Source organism: Sesamum indicum, linkage group LG4 (genome assembly GCF_026168435.1).
Source record: "Sesamum indicum cultivar Baizhima isolate 11 linkage group LG4, ASM2616843v1, whole genome shotgun sequence".
Taxonomy (NCBI): domain Eukaryota; kingdom Viridiplantae; phylum Streptophyta; class Magnoliopsida; order Lamiales; family Pedaliaceae; genus Sesamum; species Sesamum indicum.
The window spans coordinates 1,933,692-1,957,985 of record NC_142660.1 but is presented as its reverse complement, the minus strand read 5'-3'; the positions used below and the strand labels follow the sequence as shown (position 1 = coordinate 1,957,985).

The 24,294-nt window shown below is 32.3% G+C and overlaps 3 protein-coding genes across 5 annotated transcripts; 2 read left to right on the top strand and 1 right to left on the bottom strand.

Annotated features, from left to right (window-relative positions):
* Nucleotides 1-2,638: 2,638 nt before the first annotated feature.
* On the bottom strand, nucleotides 2,639-6,104 carry LOC105159926 (uncharacterized). 2 transcript variants are annotated; one of them, XM_011077150.3, is made up of 4 exons: nucleotides 5,514-6,104; nucleotides 4,197-4,426; nucleotides 3,486-3,738; nucleotides 2,639-2,953 (listed from the first exon to the last, which is right to left on the bottom strand). In XM_011077150.3, the coding sequence occupies exons 1-4, from the start codon at nucleotides 5,941-5,943 to the stop codon at nucleotides 2,925-2,927; spliced, it is 942 nt and encodes a 313-aa protein (XP_011075452.1). In that variant the 5' UTR covers nucleotides 5,944-6,104; the 3' UTR covers nucleotides 2,639-2,924. The 2 variants fall into 2 exon arrangements, with proteins under 2 accessions (XP_011075452.1, XP_011075453.1); XM_011077151.3 differs by lacking the exon at nucleotides 2,639-2,953 and having other exon boundaries at nucleotides 3,178-3,738; nucleotides 5,514-6,102.
* A 6,402-nt stretch (nucleotides 6,105-12,506) lies between these two features.
* Nucleotides 12,507-15,922, top strand: LOC105159924 (putative auxin efflux carrier component 1b). Of its 2 annotated transcripts, XM_011077149.3 has the most exons (7): nucleotides 12,507-13,747; nucleotides 13,841-14,054; nucleotides 14,523-14,793; nucleotides 14,876-14,961; nucleotides 15,038-15,195; nucleotides 15,285-15,361; nucleotides 15,476-15,922. In XM_011077149.3, exons 1-7 carry the CDS (start codon nucleotides 12,926-12,928, stop codon nucleotides 15,540-15,542), a joined length of 1,695 nt encoding a protein of 564 aa, XP_011075451.1. In that variant the 5' UTR covers nucleotides 12,507-12,925; the 3' UTR covers nucleotides 15,543-15,922. The 2 variants fall into 2 exon arrangements, with proteins under 2 accessions (XP_011075451.1, XP_011075450.1); XM_011077148.3 differs by having other exon boundaries at nucleotides 12,507-14,054.
* Nucleotides 15,923-22,086: 6,164 nt separating this feature from the next.
* On the top strand, nucleotides 22,087-23,895 carry LOC105159923 (transcription factor bHLH106). The gene is made up of 2 exons (XM_011077147.3): nucleotides 22,087-22,527; nucleotides 22,998-23,895. Exons 1-2 carry the CDS (start codon nucleotides 22,258-22,260, stop codon nucleotides 23,442-23,444), a joined length of 717 nt encoding a protein of 238 aa, XP_011075449.1. The 5' UTR covers nucleotides 22,087-22,257; the 3' UTR covers nucleotides 23,445-23,895.
* Nucleotides 23,896-24,294: the final 399 nt, after the last annotated feature.

Here is a 24,294-nt window from a genome sequence, read left to right as displayed (position 1 = left end):
TGAGGAGCTTCTTGCGCGTAGGGGAGGCTAAGATATTGATCATGTAGCTCACCATTCACCCATCTATTGCATGCATGCTATTGTACTACTTAAAGTTGATGGTTACCTAAGTTTGACCAACAATTAAAGCGGGTTTTAATTAATTAGGAAATTTGAATTTGATTTGGGTTTATTTAATTTATCAAAAATGTGAATAATAGAGGAAATCGTGCATCGTATGAAAAGTTCTGAATCGATGAATCACACGTGATATTATTATTATTATATGTTAATCCGTAGATGATAAGTCAAATTTTCCGCATGGCTACTAGGGCATGTGTGCTCTGTCTACTGGCTGCTAGCATAGGCTCGGTGGGTGCTATTAGATCTAGAAAAAGCATTTCGGAGTTCTAGCATTAATCAAAGTATTCCTGCAATTTCTGTTTATTTTTAGAAATTTTTGAAATAATTTTTTTATTTGTTATTTTTCAAGATTCGTATTTTGATAATTATTTGAGAGGTACTTTTCGAAATAAAATATGTAGTTGCCCAAAATAAAGCCTTAATTTAGGAGATTTGGAAAAGAAAAGAAAGAAATGGTCGGAAGAGATGCAAAATCACAATTTTCATCACTATATTAAGGAAAAAAATAAAGGGAACTTTAAATCATGGGAACTTCAGCTTGATGCATTTGTAGGCTTTTAAATGGTAGAGTTTTCTGGCAGAACTAACCTACACAGCTATCACACATTGATGAACGGGGTAGGGGGAGGGGTACACTTGTATTAGGTGTGTGATATTGATATGTACCATATAATAAAGTTGAGACATAATTATACTGTCTTTTCAAGCTTTGTATAATTATACATAGATTTTTTATGATTTGAGAAACTATATTTATTGATGTTTGTTTATGTCCAATAAATAAATTTATCTGTTGGTAAAATGCATGGTGATATCAGCAAAAAAGTTGAATGAAAAGCCATATTTACCTCCATCGATGTATTACAGACTTATATGACCAAACCACTCTTATATATCTTCACACGTTAATGAATATGATGAGGTACATTTCACCCTTATAAGAGTAATTTGGTTAGAAAATTTTTATTTGACCTGCAATAACTCTTATACATCGGGGATAAATACAAGTTTTCGTACAACTTTTTTTGTTGATATCAGAAAATTTCGTAAATTTTATTAATAGATTGATATATTTGTTGGACGAAAACTAACTTCATGAGTACTAAGTATAATGTTCTAAATCATAAATAATTTATGCATATTACATCAAATTTCAACAAAAGGGCAATACAATTATCCCTAAAATTTAGGGATAGTTACACTGTCCTCCCATGAGGTTTGGTGTAATTAAATGTAGACCTCCTGTGATTGGAAATTACATCTAGCACTCCTGAAGTTTGCTTATATCTAACAAATAAGTTCCTCCATTACTCAAAATTCACCAAACTTGCTTATATTAACAAAAAAATCGAAAGAGAAAATCTATATCTTTTTCAAATTGACTTATTATTGATTTATTGCAGGTCAAATAAATCTTTCTATAACCAAATTATCATCATATATCTTCACGCTTTAATGCACATGATGATGTATATTTTTATTCAATAAGGGCAGACTGTAGTTTAGTCAAAAAAATTGTTTGACCTGCAATAAGTAAGTAATAAATCAATCGAAGGTAAATATCAATTTTCATTCAATTTTTTTGTTAATGTCAATTGGATGAACCTATGTATTAGATAAAAACAAACTTTGCGAATATAAAATATAATTTTCCATATTATGAAATATTTACCCATAATTATATCAAATTTAAGAGAATAAACAGGATAATTATTCCTAAAATTTATGGTATTATGTATAGACATCCCACTTCTGACACACAAATGCATCAAGTGCAGTGTGCAATTGAACCAAAAGCACACATGGAAAGTCTCTCTTTCTTGAGCATTACAATGTGGCTACAAATTTGATATGTCAAATCTTTTGAGTTGGAATGCCAAAAATTGGCTCAACCCCCAAACATTTTATAAATACGTCGAGTTAGGTTTCTAATTATAGAATTTCAGGATCTAGTGTGGGTTTACTTTTAGGATAATTAACTCCCCTTTCATGAAATTTTGTATAATTATATATAAATTCTTTATAATTTACGTGCAACACTTTTGATATTTGCTTTCGTCTAATTATTAAGTCACTTCATTAATTAAAATCTACTAAATTTGCTTATATTAACAAAAAAATTAAAAAAAATATATATTTATCATCGATTCACTTATTACTGACTTATTGCAGATTAAATAAATTTTTTTATGATCAAATTATCCTCATACATCTTCACGCATTCATGTATGTGTGGAGGTATATATCTCCACCGTTGTAAGGGTAGTTTAGTCGGAAAAAAAAAATTTGATGTGCTATAAGACAATGGAGAGTAAATCAATTTTCATTCAATTTTTTTTGTTAATATCAGCAAATTCAGTGAATTTGGATTAACGGATTGACCTATTTGTTAGATGAAAGCAAACCTCAATGATGCTAAATGTAATTTCTCCGACCACAAAGAGTTTGTGTAATTACACCAAACCTTAGGGGAGGAAAATATAATTATTCCTTACTTTTAACTTTATACACTCAATTTAGATTTGCCACACTTTTGGATTTTATTTCGAGAATCCATTTCAAAATAATACTTACGAATATATATTTATTTTATTTTAAAATATTTGATTTATTTAATATATATTTATAAAGTTTGTTATATTTTAACATATTTCACATCCCAATTTCAAAAAACCAAAAAAAAAAAATCCAAAAATAGGTGGTCTTCTTCATCTTCTCCCCACGCCATCATCTTACCACTGCTCATCATTCCATCAGTAGTATTGTTGTAAGCGTTGCAACCCACGATTAAAATCACAACCTCATACGTCGAGCCCGTATGCCCTTAACCCTATTATTCATACGATAAAACTTTTAAGGAATTTGTTAAAATTAACCGGATTGCACGTTGCACCATACTTACATACTTCAACACTTGAAGAATAAAAAGTTACGGGACTAAATTGCAAAATCAATCAAATTCTGAGGATGGAAACTGCAATTTTTCCTGGATATGATTCACAATTCTCTCCTTCTAGAGTTTCAGGTGTCCTCCATCCACACAACTACAGCACGAAATCTTGAAATATTTGAAGGTCACAAAGCAAAGTTCACTAGAATTAAGTCTTTCCAGTCTATACATTGCTCTCTGATCATGATTCTTGGATCTTAGATCACAGTTTAGTTCAACTAACATCAAAGAGGATCGAGGACGAACTCTGGTGATTATATTCCATCGATTCACAAGGCAAAAACGAACAACGGTAAACAAAAAGGGGAGAAACATAAAACATTTGAGCCTCCAGGTGTTTCTTCCTCTAATTTCTTTAAAAGAACAGAGCATCTCAATCTAGGCTTCTAAAGAGAGGAGTAAATTGGGATACCTGGTAAGGTAGCTCCTGCTTCGACGATGAAAACATTTCCCGACACATACTCAGAAGAGTCGTGGATCAAGTAGCGGGCCAGTGACGTCAATGCTGGATCTGATTCGCCGTACGTTCTTAAAGGGACTGTTTTTGCAGCAACAATTTTGAGCCAGTCTTTTTGCATGAGACCTTGTGTTATCTCGGATTGGAAAAGTCCGGGAGCTATAGAGTTCACTCTTATTTTGTACACGCCTAATTCCATTGCCATGACCTGTATGTGGCATAGTCATCATAATTCAAGCACGAATTAAGAGCGTAAATTTAGAAAATGGTACAAAAATTTTATGTGGCTCACCATGTGCACGGACGAGAGAATTTTACCATATCAGAAAGGGGTACTAAAAGAAGTAGAAAACCACCGAGATTTACTAACAAGGATTTTAAGACATAATGTAACAAGAGGCTTGTGGAGCAAAATGCAGCAAAATTGTCGTCGTTGAAACGAAAAATGGGATATCAGTGCACGGAATCAGTAAACAAAAAGATGTTGGTCGTGGACCAATTGCTACAGAAAGCATGAAAATAGCTTTTCTCTTATATATAATATTATGAACATACTTCAACTGATGCTAGCAGCATCACCAAATATGTTTTCAACAAGTAACGATTATTGTGGGAGTGTCATTAAGACCAATCGTGCAGAAAGATCGAGCATGTCAGACAAATTACCTTGGTCATGGTGTTGACGGCAGCTTTTGAAGCAGCATAAACAAGACTTCCAGGTAGCTGCCCCCGATCGAGACCAGCAATTGAGGAGATGTTGATGACAGATCCACCCCGTTTAGCATCACGCATGAGCCTGCAAACGTGCTTCGACACCAACCAGGTTCCTGTCAGATTGGTCCTAATGATGTCGTTCCATTCATCTTCTGTCAAGTCCAATGGAGTATGCACACTGCCTACAAGAAAATCTTGACGAGTTAGACATACAAAATTATCAATCAGAAAAGTTAACATCTCTAACTATAAAACCGGAGCGATACATGTGCAAGCCTCAAGTCTGTAGCATAGGCATACAAATCAATGACCAGAGTATGAGCAAGGGATATTCAAGAACACAAACAAAATGCATATGCATATCAGTAATGCAGACGATCGTTTATCGGTGCTATCAAACACTAAATTATCAGAATGCTGCCACATCAAATCAAGAAAATCTACGAACGTTACACCAAAAGTCAATTAATTAATAAAATTAGAACTTTCACTCACTTGATAACTAGTAGTCCTTGAACGTCGTAATCCTAGAAAGTAAATGTATTAACTAAACAATCACGAGGAAAGTGAGCGACTTCAGGTTTGTGGTGATGATCAAAGTCGAAGCTGTCCGAATTCTTTTAGAACCCAAAAAGAAGGATCATGTCAGACTAATCCGAATGTACTACAAATGAATCAACTTAATCCAACAGTTGCAGGTAAATCTGATGTTAAAAAACAAGGGGTTTTCAAGAATTATCACAATATCAATGATAATAAGAATACAGAAACCCCATAAAACTGACAGTACAACTACCCATATTTGGATAGTGATTGGGGGCTATAAGTAGATCACGTATGGAAAATTATAACTTAAATCGAGCTTGTTCAAACTTGAAACTAATGATATAACAACTCTAATACACTTGTCGTGTAATTTGTATAAATTTAAGAAAAGTCATAAGCAAGTATATCACACTTGTTGTATAATCAATTTAGCTCGATCCATCAACAAGTGATTCAACTGGGAGGCATTTCTTCACAAAATTAAAGAAAATAATAATCTATATACACGCAATGACACCGCGACACTAAATTTGGGAATAGGATTACACTATTAAATATTCATAACAATATAATTTATTTATTATTTTCCAAATGGTTTTATTCTTAAAAGTTTTTATCACAATAGCTAAACAATAAATTAAATAAATAAATAAAGACAGCCCAGAAAAACGCTTGAAAGAATGAATAAAACTATTAAAAAAAATAATAATAATTTGATTATACCTCTAACACCAGCGTTGTTTATCAAAGCATCGATTCTTCCAAACGCATCCCACGCCTTCTGCACGGAAGCCTCAATAATCGGCCCACTCGCGGTTACATCAAGCTCAACGGCAAGGGCTCTGGGTTGAATTTGGGTGGGAACACTAGAGCTGGCTGAGCCGGACCTGTTGTTAATTTCTTCGCATAGTGAGTGCAGGCGGTCGATTCGCCGAGCGGCGGCAATGATTCTGCAGCCGGCTTTAGCCAAATCCAAGCAGAAGCCTCGGCCCAGCCCAGACGAAGCACCGGTCACCATGACGACCTTGTCATTCAACTCAAACCAGGGCTCCAAGCTGTTACCAACCTCAGTTCTGCTCTCCGACATCTCGATTAATCTCTGCTCCGCGTGCGCGGGAGGTGTGGGTGGGTGGATTTTATGGTTTGAATTCATGAATATTTATGGCAGATCAAAGCAAAGCATACACAATTTCGCTTTCATTCTCCAAACAAAACTCTCCGCAGTTCATATACAACCTATTGCATTAGCATCCATTCAATGGGAGCCTCACTTTCCAAGAAAATTAGGTGGCTTTTCCCTTTCTTTCATTCTTATTTTCCAGGAAAATTTGGAATTTTTTATTACACAACACACCGTACTTTTAGTCCCATAATTTACAAATTTAACATATTATATGATAAATATTGTAGCATATTTGGCTCAATCATATTAAAATTATTGCATTTTTGCTTCCAAATGCTATAATTTTTTAGCTTGTGGAACTGAATGTGTTAAACACGTAAACTGTTGAATACAAAAATACACACCTCTATCGCGGAAGATGAAAAACACAATTTTTCTTATTTTTCAAAATTGGAAAATAATTTAAAAATAATAAAAGTTATTTAAAATATAATTTAATATTTATAAGTGTTTCTTTAGCTTTTATGGGAATAAATTGTGGGTTTCCAGTTATGGGCCGACATACCTCAAGAGTACAATATAATTAAGCCCACATACAATGGCCTTTCCTGATATTGGACTCGATGGACTGTTAGGCCCAATTCGGATTTTCCATACACCAAACCATGAAAATGATGGTGAATTATATTATGTAAGTAGAAATAATTAAAATAAAAATTAAACATAAATTTAGACCTTTTTCATCGACGAAGCTTTGAGTTTGACCTCAACACCAACCTAAAGGAGTTTGAGAAATTCCTTTCCCTTAATCCTGGTGTTATTATTTTCTAAAAAAAAAAAAATACTCTGTTAATCGACTATTTTCGAATGTAAAACATATTATAGTTTTTTTAAAAAAAAAAAAAATAGATCCAAGTACCATTGATTAGGCAATAAGGATGATAGGTGAATTTTCTGTTGACAGGGCAATGCACAAAAATAGTATTCGTATCATCAGGTTTAACGGCATCCACCTCAGTTGCCAAGTCAACAATATACTAGACTTCTTGGACCGCCACATCACTCTAAAAGGGTGCCAAATGAATCCGACTAATGGAAGATGCAGGTAACTAATCTTCTTATATTCTTGGTTTGTCTGGCAAGATTCCTTTCGGCTAATATATCTCTTACAAGATAACTCCAACTGTTAGATAAGCACCATTCTTACTTTCTTAGAAAATAGACATGCTTAGTGATATTTCAACCATTTTATAAATAAGGGCTCAAGTAAGTCAAAAAATAATTAAGAGGGTGTTTGGCTAAGCTTTCTTAAAACATCTTGTAAGCTCATCCATCTTATAAGATGTTTTAAGAGCTTATAAGATGTCGGATCTTTTTTTAACAATAAGCTTTTAAAGTATTTGGATAAAATAAGATGTGAAAATATCGTATAAGCTCTCAAAGATCTTATAAAATGTTTTGAGGAGCTTATAAACTTAGACAAATGCCCTCTAAATCTCACAGAAAAACAAGCCTTGATCCTTATAATACTGCTAAACTGTGGTGCACATAAATACCCTTTATTAAACCTAACATACTACGTACTAAGAACAAAAAAAATGGGGATGAAAATAGTAGAGTAGAGTAGTAGCTTCACATTGTGGTGTGCCACCAAATGATTACAAGGGCTAATGACACGTGGCTAATGCTCCACAGCAGAAGTGTCCGGTTTTGGGTCTTGCCCTAATTACTCCAGCATTTGAGGATTTTATTCCTCTCATTCTCAGCTTCTTTATCATATTTCTGATGTTATTTGCCTGTCACTCTCACTTGATTCTCCTTTACTTTTCTCAGTTTTGCTTTAGCATACACATTAACAGAAACCAAATTGTCTCCATTCAACTCTGTATATGTTTGTCCAAGATTCTTGCAAATGGACCACACTCTCAGACAACACACCCACACTCTCCCTCACTTGTCTATTTCCTTCCTTCATCCACTCATCCTGTTATTACCAACGTTTAATGAATGACCAAATATTCTACTATCTTTTCCTATTTTCATTTGAATCCCTATTCTTTTTACCTCTTATTCTCGTTACCAATATCGAAAAACATAGCAATTTAATGATTATAAAAACAATATTTCCCCATCCATCGCAATATCCAACTTTACAGCTTTAGGGGTAAAATTATAATTTTATTACCGTATAAATATTTTAACATGTAATGCACACAAAACTTTCCTAGTAAACTATGGTGAGCAAACCATAGACATATCAATTACCTTCTTTCCGTATTTTCTGCATGCGTTGACATTCTAATTAAGTTCAATTTATGAAAAACGTCAATAATAAAAGAATTTTATTTTATACGTTCGAATTTAAAAATATCAAACAATTTGAATCATGTCCGATCAGCCTTACAAAAACGACCTTTTAAACAATATTGAAGAGGGACGTGTTTGGAGATTGCTTGCCGCCAACTTACGAGCGACCATAATTAAAGTGTTTGGTATTGAAAATCGTACCATGCATGGAAAAAAAACCAACATTCTCTAAGGTTATTTTAATTAAATTTGGGCCTTTACCAAAAAATGCAGCCAAACTACGTACAATATATATATATTAATTAGTTATCACTTTAATTAATTTGTTTATAAACTTTACTTTTGCACATGATTCAATGCGGGTTTTATTGTATGAATTAATGCGAAAATTAAATTAAATAATGGTATGTTTTATTAATGCACTACGTACTCTTATTTGGACTTGGCTTTGCTTTCTATAATGAGTTCTAAGTTTTATTAATTACGGTACGTACATTAATTAATATACCTCAACTCACTTTATCAATCTTGTGTTTTCTTTTAATTATTTTTTATTTTTTGATAATTATATTTAAACCCCTGATTTATAGTCGATTTATATAAGCCATTTATGTATTTATATAATCACCCTGACAGTAAAACAATTAAAGGTAGTTTTGTAATGATGTTGACGTTTTTAGGGGAATATGTGTAATTTTTATAAAGTTGAGGTGATTTGTATAATAATATTGACGTTTTTTATGAGGCATATGTAATCTTTCAATTGACAAGAATAATTTATATAAACTAGCCGTTATAGCACGTCATCTCTGCTTGCATATAATCAATTGAGTTATTTGCATCCACTTTTCTTGAGGCGTTAATATTTTTCATCAATTCTATCGTTTTACTATTAAAATTGATTTTTGAGTGATTGATAGAAAATTAAATAAATAAAATTATATTATTTATATTTAAAAATATTAAACCTAATTCAACTCGAATCTAGTGAGTCGGGTTGGAATCATTAGTTTCCACCCATATTGACAACCTAATAAAATTACATTGCGAGTAACTTATAAGTTACTTTTTTTTTTTTTTTTTAACAAACTTACAAATTAGTTTTGCAAGGGGGAAAACATCCTATGATTTCAAAGCATACTTTGACTTAATTCAAAATCTTAAAAAGAAAATTTCATAGTAAATACGAAAGTTACTTTTTTTTTTTTTTTCTTAAATTGCTTTCACTACAGATATCTTTATTTTACATTGGAGACGAGACTAATCGTTCCTAAAATAGAAATAAAAGAGTTGAATTCCTCCTAATAAGCATAACTCTTAAGCTTTAAATGGTAATTTTTTGCAATATTATCTTAAAATTTAGTTCATTTATCACTGGACAAACAACTTATCAATATATATGAAAGTTGCGTTCAAATTAGGGGTTATTACACTCAAAATCCTCTCTAAAAATATATATTTTTCCTTAAAAATTTTGAAGTTACACTTACACCCCTTCGAAAATTATCCGTTTATTGGACAAGCCGTGGGTTTCTCACTTGAGAACCTCCTGTATCTTGTGCGATGAAGATTCTGTGGAGACGCACAACCACCTTTCTTCCGATGTGACTATTCCCGGCACTGCTTGGGTGATATTTGACGTCATATGCGGGTTCATTAGCCTAACCGATCTTGGTCTATAGATGTTACATGGGCTTCGACGAGATGGAGAAGAAAACACGTCATTAAAGCGGCCTCCAAAATTCTAAACTTACACTTACACCCCTCTGAAATTTATCCGTTTACACTTGACTCCTTTCCATTATGATTTGAATAAGAAATGCTGACGTTACCCATATATATATATGTTTTATTTTGTCCTTCAGTTAATATTTTAAAATATATATTTGTACTTATAAAGTGACAAATATAATATATGGTTACATTTTTTTTTTCCTTATGAGTACAAAATTATTATATGAAAATATTAAATGAATGATAAAATTAGAAATTTATGTATTTTTTATATTAATATTTTTTGTTCAAATTCTAATGAAAGAATGCCACGTGTAAATAGTGAATTTCTTAAAGAAATACAAGTATAATTCTAATTTTTTTTTTAAAAAAAAAGTATAATTTAACTTTTTTTGGGAATGTAAGTGGTATTAAGCCTTCAAATTAATTAAACCAATCCCACATCCCCATCTCATCCTTACCCTACCAAAGCCCCTTTTTGCAGCTGACAATGGAAAAGAAAAGGGCAACTTTGTGCCAAATATCACTATCTCACATGAATTAAGGAAAGAGAAAGAGGGTGACAAAAACTATTGAAATGGGCCCATCAACAAGATCTTTTGTCCAAACTCACACTAGAAAATAAATAAAAATTTCCAAAAAATCAATTCGAAAATGTTTTTACATGCTATGCTGACTCATAAAGCCAAACCCTAAAATCATGAAATACAAACACAAGAAATTAATTTTTAACACGAAAAAAGTGGACAAGAATCTCTGCATTGCCTCTGTTTTGGGGTGTGTGTGTGTGTGTGTGTGTTTCCTTTTCTTATTAGGGTTCTTTCCTTTTCTCAGACTGATGCTGTTTGGTCATTTCCCTTTCATGGAGAATGAAAGGTGATGCTGTTTTTGTGCTCTCTGCTGCGTGTGTGAGAGAGAGAGCGAAAAGGGTTTGCTTTAGTGTTTTTCATGTGTAATATATATATATATATATATATGTGTGTGTGTGTGTGTGTGTTTGTTTGTAAATGTGGTTGCTAGCTTTACAATTGTGTTGATCATCTTTTTGAACATGATGGCCATCCATTTCTTGAATGCCTTATTTGTGATGCATTTTGGCATGATCTTGATTGGTGGGCTTCTTTTCTTTTTTTGGAAAAAAAATGTTTCTTGATGCTATGTGTTTGTGTGTGTGTGTGTGTGTTTTATTGATTTAATTCAAGTTGCAAGTATTGAAATTTGAAATTGTAGTTTCTTCTCACAAAGATATGAATCCATTATCATCCTGTCATAAGTATTGTTAAATGATGTTACATACAAAGTCGCAAGTTAATCAATACTAAAAATTGAAATTATTTATAAATAAAAATTAAAAGTAAAAAAAAAAGAATGAAATTTTAGAGCCCGTTTGGTTGTGTTTTCAATAAAATTTTTTCCACTTTTTACTATTTGGGTAGTTAGGATTTTGTTTAGTCAAGCCATTTTTATTGAAAATGCATTCCTATTTTAATTCTCAATTTTTTGAAATTATAGGTCACATGGGTTTGTCGTACTTGTCTTATCTTGTCAGCATATCTTTTCTTGTTTCAAATGGCAAGACTCACTTTGATTATTTTATAATTTCACATATTCAATCAATTTGGTCATCTGTCACATAAAAAATACATATACCTATATTCAACATTCTCACACCTATATATCTATATTTGGAAACAACTAATCCAAACATATTCTCAATTTTCGCACAAAAACCAATAAATCATTTATACACATTTTCAATTGTTGGAAACTAAAATGAAAATGAAAACACAACCAAACGGGCTCTTAGTGTTTGAAAAAATAATTTAGTATCATAATTTTATTAATAAGTTATAGAAGATGCTTAGGAGCTATTTATAATTTTTGGTTTAAATCAATTTAATTTAAACGGTTGAAAAGCAGAAATTGTAAAACAAAAAGAAAAGAAAAAAAGAAAAACGAATAGTCTTTCAACTTATTTCAATGATAAATTGATAGATGTTTATTTTAAATTATTGCAAACGCTCTCTTAATATAATAGATAATTATAAAAATTAAATAATATAATTTAAAATTGGGCAGATGAAAGAACAGTCAGGGTTCTTTTCCATCGCACAAAAATAAGAAAAGTAATAGTTTGAACATAATTCAATTGCATCGAGTCGAATAATATGAAAAGTATATTCTTAGTACTGTATTATTTTAATATACAGTTTAAGAAATATGATAAATCATACTACAAATATATACAACAAGACTTGCTATATTATAATTTTTTGAATAAGATTATCAATAATAAATATATTATATTTATTTTATAATTAATTTAATTCAATTGGGATAATGAATTTCCACATGTAATAAAGAATAAAATATGGTATATTTTGCAACTCATATGATCATATAGTAGACACAGACACAGTAGTGAGTACAGTAAATGCATAAATGTGTCTGTGCAAGAGGCGGCCTTTTTCTTTCTCTTTCCCATCAAAAGACTATAAAAAAGCTTCTCAAAAGACCTCTGCTTTTATTTCTTTGTCTGCCATTTAATTCTCTTAAATTATTTCACATCACCTCTGTCTTCCCCTACCCCCCCCTATATGTCCCTCGCCCCCACTCTCGCCATCTCTTCAAACCTCCTTTCTCCTTCTCAAATCAAGCCAGAAAATCTGGTCTCAAAGCCATTTTCTGGCTTTTCTTCATCATCATCGTCTGAAGCTTTTTCTGGTTTCATATAACCATTAAAAATGGAGTGAAGAAGGGGTCAGCTTAAGTGTTTTTTCTTCATATTCTTTGCTTTATTGCATCAAAATCTTTGCTGGGGAGTTGGTTTTGGCTGCATCATTCATTTCTTGCTGTTCATATCTTGAGGAGGAGTAGAGGAGTAAAGGGTAGTGGAAGATAGTGAAAAGTTTTGATCTTGATAACTCTTGAAACCCTCTTAAGAGGAGAGCTTTTTGCAAGCCAGAGAAAGATGATATCAATCACAGACCTCTACCATGTGCTTACAGCTGTGGTTCCTCTCTATGTGGCCATGATCTTGGCCTATGGTTCAGTGAAATGGTGGAAAATCTTCAGCCCAGATCAGTGTTCGGGCATCAACAGATTTGTGGCTCTCTTTGCTGTCCCTTTACTCTCTTTCCACTTCATCTCTACCAACAACCCTTATGAAATGAACTACAGGTTCATTGCTGCTGACACTCTTCAGAAACTCATAGTTCTTGCTGTTCTTGCTGTCTGGTCAAGGGCCAGCTCCAGAGGATCCCTTGAGTGGTCCATCACTCTCTTCTCTCTCTCCACACTCCCCAATACTCTTGTTATGGGGATTCCTCTGTTGAAGGGGATGTATGGGGAGTTCTCTGGGAGCTTAATGGTTCAGATTGTTGTTCTGCAATGCATCATTTGGTACACTTTGATGCTTTTCTTGTTTGAGTACAGAGGCGCCAGAATGCTCATTGCTGAGCAGTTCCCAGACACTGCTGGCTCCATTATTTCATTCAGAGTTGATTCTGACATCATTTCTTTGGATGGTAAAGAGCCTCTGCAAACTGAGGCTGAGGTTGGTGAAGATGGGAAGCTTCATGTGACTGTAAGAAAATCAACCAGCTCAAGGTCTGAGATTTTCTCAAGAAGATCTCATGGCCCAAATTCTGGTGTTTCTCTGACCCCAAGACCGTCAAACTTAACCAATGCAGAGATTTATTCTCTGCAGTCATCAAGAAATCCAACTCCAAGGGGCTCAAGTTTTAATCACACTGATTTCTATTCAATGGTGAATGGAAAGAATGCTAGCAATGTAAGTCCAAGGCAATCAAATTATGGTAACTTGGGGTTTGATGAGGAGAGTGGGTATGGGAATCCATCAAGAGCTAATGGAGCTTATGGGCAGGGCAATGCAGGGTATCCAGCACCTGCAAGTGCCGGAATCTTCTCTCCGGTATCGGGACCAGGGGCGAAAAAGAAGGCTAATGGGGCTGAGGGTGCTAAAGATCTTCACATGTTTGTTTGGAGTTCTAGTGCTTCACCAGTTTCTGAAGGAGGGATTCATGTTTTCAGGGGAGGCGACTATGGTAATGAGCTCAACGTTGGAGCTCACCCCAAAGGTATCTCCTCATTTCTCACACATTTGTAATATTGATACTTGATGCTACAGTTGACTATTGTAATTGGTATTAGTTGGCGGATTGTTTAGTTTCATTGTCTTATTTTGAGCATATGAATTGATGAACATTAATTCAATTCTTGTTTTTGGAGTTATCTGCCTTTTTTTCTAGATTCAACTGCATTTGTCATTTACTTCTCCGTGTTCTTGGATTTGGACTTCTTTTATTAGCTTGTAGTTGATGTGGGCTCTATTTGCTATGTCTTTTTCCAGTTGAGCTTCCTGCTAGCATGGGATTTCTGTTCTTGGTTTGGCATTAACGTTGCAGCTTCCCTGAAATTTTGGGCCATTTGTCTTCTATTGTCACATGCTTTCATTTATCCGATCACGTATTCATCTCATTATTTTCAAGTTTCTATATGCAATAATAGTAACTATTGGTAATTCCATGAAATTGCTGATGACGCAGACTACGACGATTTTGGGCGAGATGAGTTCAGTTTTGGGAACAAGCAGGGGGCGAATGGGACTGAGCGTGACGGACCTGTGTTATCAAAGCTCGGTTCAAGCTCCACCGCCGAGCTTCACCCCAAGACGACCGTAGATACCAAGCCAACCGCCATGCCTCCCACCAGTGTGATGACCAGGCTAATACTGATCATGGTGTGGCGGAAGCTGATCAGGAATCCGAACACATACTCTAGCCTCTTTGGACTTACGTGGTCTTTGGTCTCGTTTAGGTGTGTGTTGAGATAACGTTCAGTCTTACATGCATCAGCTCTTACAGTCTTAAAATCTCATCTTATTTTCTAAACCTTGTAGGTGGCATGTTGAGATGCCGGCAATAATAGCCAAATCCATATCCATTCTGTCCGATGCTGGTCTTGGGATGGCAATGTTCAGTCTTGGTAATTAATACTAGAAATTACTGCCTTGTGCATTTAGAGGTTTAACCTCAGAACTGAACCAAAAATGGGATTGCAGGTTTGTTCATGGCTCTGCAGCCAAGAATCATTGCGTGTGGGAAATCCGTTGCTGCCTTCTCCATGGCCGTCCGGTTCCTCACCGGACCTGCAGTTATGGCTGCTGCTTCGATTGCTGTTGGGCTTCGAGGGGTCCTCTTGCACATTGCAATCGTTCAGGTAACAGTGAATTGACAATGCAGATACTGTCTTGTTTTACAATTCATGAGTTAACTAATATTCCGGAGTCCGGACTACAAATTTTTCAGGCAGCTCTCCCACAGGGAATTGTTCCGTTTGTTTTCGCCAAGGAATACAACGTCCATCCTGACATACTCAGCACCGGGTTAGCACCGGACAATGACATCTTTTCTCAACGCACACACCAATCTCTTATGTTCTTCCATTTTCGAGTCATTTCAAGATCTCTGATTCGATGGTTGTATTGTAATTGTTGCAGGGTCATATTTGGGATGCTAGTAGCTCTGCCCATAACTCTAGTCTACTATATATTGCTGGGACTCTGAAGATGAATGCATCACTACAGCTGCAGAAGTTAAAACTAATGACAAAAGAGAAGAGCTAACGCTTTTGCAATGGAATTTTTTGGGGTTCTAACAGAGACAACATAGAAGGATCAGAAGTACTTCAGCAGAACAAAGAAAGAGAAGAACATGGGCTGTCTTCTTCTGTCCAAACCACCTCTAATTTCAAGAATTGGGGCCAAAAAGGAAAAAAAAGAAAAAAATCATTGGATAGCAAGTATCTAGTGTAGTTGTAGTAGTAGAATTTTCTTTTTGTCCTTTTGTCTCTTCTTTTCTGGACTCTTGTACCCACCCATCCCACCCCACCCCCCAATTACTTGAGTTCTTTTTTGATGAAGAAAAGTGAAGGTTGTTTCTTTCTAGTATGAAGATCCCACTACTACTACCTTTGTATTCTATTGTCGAAAATTCCACTACAACTACTTTTTTATTCTACTGTCTTGGAAGATTATAATATAAATTGTGTAGGTTCGATCGAATTTAAATTAATTATATGATAATTATAATATACTTGTTGTACGAGTAGTTACTGTATATTTTAAAAAAATAATTAATCACATATAATGATTCGATCCTTGATCCAATTATATTTGATTTGAATAAAAAATTTCTCTATTTTCTATATATGTGGAGGGGTGGAGTCAAAAAAGATATTACCTACCAAGAATATCTAGGCAAAAAGTGTCTTTTCTGATAAAAACGTGCTTCTCAAGGGAAAAAAAAATTAAAAAAAGCAAGCCAGCCAATTAATTCAAGAACGGCCAACATATTTAGGTTGAGTGAAAGTCGAAAATTTTCTCGAGTAGCGATTTTGGGTGCAATAAATAAACAAGGGATGCTAATTGGTGGAAGCGTGTTTCAGAGGAAATATTTAGGTAGCAGTGGTGTTGTGGGTTATTCTATTTACAGACATGGAGGAGGAGGGGGTAGGCTTTAGAGCCTGTCTCCTCATTTATTGTCTTGCTGCTTCCCATGCGGCCACTGCTTTGGTACATCTGTACTAAGAAACTTTCCTGTCCCTGCTCTCATATCCTAATATTTTTTGAATTAATAGATAAATTATCAGTTAACCCGTTACATGTTAGATTGAGACACCCACAACAAATTTCAACAATGTATCATAATATTTGAATTCATTTTATAAATAAAAGAAAATTAAGATAAATAAGTATGTGTTAGAGATAATATGTATGTTTAAATTTATTTTTTGAGATAATTTAAAATAAATATTATATATTTAATATTGTGTTTTAGGAGACAAGAATTATTATTCGTTGTCAAATTATGTCTTTTTTTTTATATTTTTTTATGTATACGTGTGTGTATATATATTTATATGTATTTATAGTAAAATAGTTAAAAACACTCTACTAATGTGCTTTTATAAAATATTGAATGTGTTTTGACTCATCCCACAAATAACTTAAAAATAAAAATAAACATAGTGTATAGTTCTTGACATTCTTTCCTCGCTACCGATATGTCTACATTCCTACATCTCCAATCAAAGCCCACAATATTTCATGCAAAAATTTGGTATTTGCAACGTTCGAACACAAACTATCTCGTATTTGTTGTATAGAAATGAGACCCCTATATCATTTCAATGATGTCTCGAAACGAAAATGTCTTTTTAAGATAAAATTCTATAATCTTATAATTTAAATTAAAATAAATAATACCTTATCTAAAAACATTTGGTATTCCCAAGGCCTAGGTCCGTACTAGATTTGGATGGTTTGAAAGTACAATTAATGATTAATAGCTAGCATACAATCTAAATCAACTTATATTTGAAGTAAAAGAAACAATAAAAAGTGTAGTAAATAGAAGGACCAACCCCACAATAAGGGGGTGTTTGGGTAATTTAATTCGGGAGATGTGTTTAAATATTTTGCTTTTAAATACGAGTATATTAGTAATTGTAATTACAACTTTAAATAAATATATTTGTAATTTTATAAAATATTTAGAAAAATTTGTATAATTAAATATAATATCAAAGTAATTTACCCTATGAATTAATATGTTCTGAGAAAAGCATTAATCAAGATATATAGGGATCATAAAAACAATAAAAAATATTATATTCCAAGATCACAAAACTCGAGAAAAAATTTAATAATAATAATAATAATAATAATGAGGGATAATTATACTTTTCTCTCATGATATTTAGTGTAATTATCTGTAAATTTTCTATTATTTGGAAAATTACATCTAGCACCTTTGAGATCGTCTAATAAATAAGTCATTTCATTGGTCAAAATTCAACGAATTAGCTGATATTAACTAAAAAAATCTATGTTTACCCCCAATTTACTCATTATTGACTTACTATAGGTCCAGTAAATCTTTTTATGATCAAATTACCCTCATACATCTTTACGCATTAATACATGTGAAGATATATATTTTCACCGTTATAAGGTTAGTTTAGTCTAAAGAGAATTATTTGATTTGCATAATCAATTAATCGAGCGTAAATTTAAATTTTCATTCAACTTTTTTGTTAATATCAACAAATTCAGTGAATTTACTAATGGAGAACTTATTTGTTAGACGGAAGCAAACCTCAAAAATACTATATGTAATTTTTTAAATCATGTAGAGTATACGTATAATTATATCAAAATTCATCAGGGAGAAGTGTGATTATGGAGAGCTAATATTGGTTAAAGCAAAAAGCGTTGTTTGAAGTGGGAATGAGTGGAGGCCAATCTCAATCAAAGCAGACAAAACTAAAAGTGCTTTTTTGCTTTTCTTCTTTGTTTTGCAGGTAATTAATTAATCCTAGTGCTCTCTTTCTTTTCATGGATCCAACGCCGTACTAATTCGGACAAATTAAATGTAAAAAAGTCAGCTTTGGTGTGATGTGTTGGCTAATTACATCATTAATGCGCCCTGCTTTCCTTAATCGCCCGCTTAATGTGTGTGTTTAGGTTCATTTCAAAGGCTAATTATTAGTAGGAAGACTCATCACTTGCTCACCAAAGTTAGGGTATTGTGCGTCTGTACCTGAAAAATTAGGTACGTCTTAGGACTAGACAGCAGCCTCTCCATAAGGGCATAACAGTCATTTTATAAAAAAAATTGCCTTCTCAATTGTACCCATATCCAAATCCACCGGGATTATTTTGAGTGAATCAGAATAAAAAATCACTCCATTAACTATATAATATTCCAAAATGACAATTTTACCCTTGAAGTGGGGAGTCCGGTCCAACATTACATGGTCCGATTTGATGGTCAAAGAAGATATGTTGAAAAATCTCTCAATTTACTTTCCCGATCCTTATTCATTAATGATAAAAACCTTTACCAGTATTGATTTATTGCTTGACTGGTAAGATTGAAATTTCAAAACTGAATTCATTAATTCGAGTCCTACGACTATAATATGTTGGTATCGATGTAATTTAGAAAAAAAAAATAAACGATAAAGATCTCGAACAAGCAAGATATCATAGTAATAATAATGATAAGCAAACTGTTCGGAATAGTTAATGTTGTCCTTAATTAGCTGGACTAATGATTAATGATCTGCATAATCATGAAGATATTAATACGTTTATAATTACATAATTTCTCGCATGAATCTACAGGAAATTCTAACAAAACATGCTTGTTAAGGACGATTCATGTCGTAATCAATATTCAAAAAGCTCAAATAATTACTTGATTACTAGATATGAATCAAAATCTTAAAAAAAAATAAAAATGTTTAAAAAGTGAGGAATTTGAATAATTTAGAAAATTGATTGAAAATATATATATCTATACACTAATTTTCAATAAAATTTGATTCTAATAGTAATTTTAATATTTTTAATTAATTTATTAAAACACCCTTTAAACTTTCTCAATTTTTGAGACACTTACGTTCTTGATTTCAATGGGAAATGATTGATAAACAATTCATCCATATATAAAACTATTAATTATTTATATTTTTTTTAAATAATTTTACACACATATCGAGTATGTCGTGTATTGCTCGCACACACACACACGCAGACAGATATATATATATAGAAAAAAATCTAGATACCCCCTATGATAACAAAAATGTTCAAAAATCCCCTTATGAAAATTAAAGTATCAAATACTCCCCGTGATATAAATAAAGTCAAAAAGACCCTCCGTACAAATTTGGGCCACACGCGCTTTGACTGCAATTTGCTATGAAATTACCTTTTTCTTTTACATATTTGCCCTTCTCTTAGATTTAATATATATAATTTTATATATTTAATAATAAAATATTATTTTTTATAACAATTATTTAATTAAAATATTATATATTTTTATTAATAATAAAATATTAATTTAATTAAATTATATAGTGAAAAAAAGGAAGAGGAGGACAACCGCGTCGCCATCCACTTCTGGGCGGTGGGGGGAGGGAGGGGTGGCTGGAGGCGAGAGGGGTAGGGGTGGGGGAGGTGGTGGTAGGGGGTTATAATTATTATTTTAATTTTTTTATAAATTATAATTATATTTTAAGTTATAAATTATATATTATAAATTAAAATAATTATATATTAATAGGCCTAATTTGACCAGTTGACTAGAAGGGGTATTTTAGTCATTGCTTCTAAAAAAATAGACTCAAATTGACCAGATGTGTGATTATTTATTCGTAATATAATGATGATTTTTTAACTTAAAAATTTTATAGTGGGATTTTTAATACTTTAATATACTACAGAAGGTCAAAATGAATTTAACCCTATATATATATAATAAGCCGATACTTCAATAAAATAAAATAAAATCAATATTTGAAAATCTGATATAGGTAGCTCTGTCTCATGGCTTTTTAATATGGAGCGTGTTTGTCGTAATTTATGTGAGTCAAAATTGTGAAACGGACAAATTAATCTAAATAATTATTTATTTTCATCTTGATTGTATTGAAAAATTAAGCGACTTCAACCTCGATTATCATCGTAGGTTCGGATAGTCTCTACGAATTACAATTTATTTTTAAAAGTATTTACAAATTATTAATGAAAATAAAAGGGACACAACTTTTTAATAAAAATTTGCCTTCTTTTTACCCATTGAGTCAACAAGATTAATGGGCCTCTCATGAGTTGGGGTTCGGAAAGAGATTGCTTAAAGTTTTTGGCCCATCACAAATTTCTTTGAGCCTTCACGGCGTTGTATTTTTTATTTCAATTAATATATATATATTATATTGTATAAAAGTAATATAATTTATTTTATTTAAAAAAAATTCATACATATAATGAGTATATATATTAAATACAACAAAAGATGTAATAGAATTTGAATTAAAAAATTCAATAAGTTAATACGGCGGGTTCAAGGCAGTACAAAAAAATGGCAAATTAAATAGATGTGAAAATTATCAATTTACATTTGCTTCGATCCAAAATTTTGTACAATAGTTCATATACATTGGACTTGTGCGTTTTTTGAACGCATCACATTTTACTGTTAAAAAAATTGGGTTAAATGTATTTTGCGTTCCCGAAATATGTTTATAATCGAATTCACCCCTAAACTATGAAACATAATAAAAATCTTTCAAAAAATTAAATAGTATTAATAAAAAAAAGATATCCTTCTCACTTATGCCAATAATTTTTCTTTCACTCCCTAAAATATGTTTGTATTAAAATCTCTCCTCTACTACTCAATTTTTTATTTAAATTATAATGTTCAAAATATATAGTTTTGTTTGTAAATTATAGAATACAATACATTAGAAAGTAAATTAATATTAAACTTACATATATATGTTCAATACATATAACAACACACATTGAAAAAAATTATTTAAACTTTGAAAAATTATGTAGAAAATATAAAAATTGTAAATTTGTATGTAAAGTTTATATATAGATTTCTCCACCAATTATAAAAATTATAAATTTTGGGTAATTTTTAGTTTAAATATTTTTTTTATAATAATTCAAATTATATTTTTAAAAAATGATTTTAACAAATATATTTTAGGAGTGTAAATAACAACGAATTTTTGTTATAAATATTTGATCCATATTATGAGGGAATTTTTGAATCTATTATGGTTTAGGAAAGTGAATGCGACTACATGGATATAATAATTGTAGTATTGTACGTATTCAAAAAGACACGAATAAGTCAGTAAATAGTCAATTAAGGATAAATATTAATTTTCATTCAATTTTTTTATTAATATCAACAAATCTAATTGATTTTGACTAATAGAGTGACTTATTTGTTAGATGGAAGCAAAATTCAGGAGTTTTAGATGTAATTTCTCAAATCATAGGAGATTTATACGTAATTAGACCAAATCTTAAAAAAGATGAGTATAATTATTTTTTGTTTATACAAATAAATTAAAAATAAAGAATATAAATGTAATTATTACTTTTACACCTTTATCTGACGATTTAGAAAAAAAAAATGATTTGAATTTGAAAAGGGGCAGCATGCAGTGCAAGTACAAAGGCCAAAATTAAAAAGAAAGTGAAGGTCCTTTTTGGTAGATGGAAAAAAAAAAAAAAAAGATAAAGCAAACACGCGTGGCCTTTAATTTGACCGTTTTTCCGAACACTAATCATACTAGTTTTGAAAAAGGCAAATTTTATGTATACAAAAAGCAAACCCTAACCCTAACCCAACCCCCCATCATCATCATCATCATCATCATCATCTCTAAGCCTAGAAAGAAACGTCCATGATGCAGCCGGACAACTCACCGGAATTCTCATCCCTTTATCAGTTCATCTTGGCCGGAAACGGAGGGTTCCCGGCGGTGCACAGCCACTGCGGTTCAATCTCATCTTTTAACCCCACGGAGGACGTGCTGGAATTTACTGATCTTCAAAACTCTGAGGGTCGAGCTTTTGCTGCTTCTGAGAATCACAAGGAAGCTGAGAGAAGACGCAGACAGAGGATTAATGCCCATCTTCATAAGCTTAGGGCTCTTCTTCTCTGCAATTCTAAAGTAAGTTTGCTAGCGCTCTCTCTCTCTCTCTCTCACACACACACACATACATACATTTGCATACACTGCCAAATATATATATATATATATGTGATAAAAAAATTAAGTGGTCAAAATTTTCCGAACCAAGAGAATTTTGCAGACTCAGAATGATAGTTTTGATATCACTACATTAAATTATTATAATATTAAAAATACCTTTTAATTGATAGAATCTATTTAACTTCCCAATTTATATTGAATTAACTATTCAATCACGTCCTTTTAAAATATTAATTGCATGCAATTACCTTCACTCGCAAATTAAACTTACTCCCTTTTGCTTAATTTTATCGTTAATCAAAATAAAACTATTATATTAATATTTGTGCTGCATGTAAATATAACCATTATTCTATAAAGTTTTAATTTTTAATTTCTTGCAAGTAAAATATGTATTGATAATTAATATGTTATGGATACAATTGAAGACAGATAAAGCTTCATTGCTGGGAAAGGTGGTTGAGCGTGTAAGAGAGCTAAAGCAACAAACATCAGAAATCATGCAACTCGACCAAACAACGTTAATCCCTTCGGAGTCGGACGAAATCGCAGTCATGCAAAAGCACGACTCTATGGATGGCAAAAGCGTGGTAATTAGGGCGTCGGTTTGCTGCGAGGATCGGGTGGACCTGATACCGGAGTTGATCGAAATACTTAAGCCGTTGGATTTGAGGCCTTTGAGGGCGGAAATAGCGACGTTGGGAGGCAGAATTAAGAATGTGATTCATGTGTTGGGTGGCGAGAATCAGACAGCTGATGAAACAGCTTTGTGTCTGAAAGATGCGCTGGAGACGATGGTTTCCAGATCATGTGTTGGTGGAGAAATTAAGACCAAGAGGCGAAGGATGTTTGATCATCAGAAGATCATGGGATGATCGGATTGGATTTTCTATTGCGATTTCTATTGTATCTTATATTGTGTTTCACATGTACTCGTCGACACATCTGAGATTATATTGTCAATTTTATGTTAGGAGTGATTTTATACACATGGCGAGCGTGTATATGTGAAATGAAATAGAAGATGCAGCATGAACTGCAATAGAAAATTCAATCCGATTTTTTATTCGTGAGTAGCGACCTTAGTGTGGTGATTGGAGGTACATCTCTTATTCGGGGAAATTTTAGCCCATATTGAATTTGATCGGATCTCAATAAATTATACAGTAAGTGTAATATATTTATTATATAATTAATAAATAATTTAAAAAAAATAACCAATTACATGACAAGTATATCTATGTAATTGGTTTAGGGTAAAAAAAATTCACTGATTTGGCTGTAAATTTCAGTTGTCTTCATTGCCGTTTATTTTTCTTTCCCCCATTTGTTGTAATTAGTGTCTGCTTTTATCATCCTTCTTATTCTGATCTTGGGAGAACCAAACATGGTGGTTTTTTTTTTTTAATGAATTAATTAAAATTACATCAATAATCAACAATTAATTATAATTAACTAATAACTATTATTACAATAGACTAACAACAATTATTAGAGTAGACCAATCTTTAAAGCTCACGGGCCTTAATTCCGCTAACTATTGACTGGATTGGATATTTTTTTCTTTGAAGTGTATTGTATTTTTTTTTAGTTAATATATACACGTTAAGTGTATAAAATTTTGTACTAAACAATATAAATAATATAATTTTTATACAAATAATTAGTACATATTTAATTTCAAATAAAAAATTAAATTCAATTATTAAGGGAGTGTTTGCTATC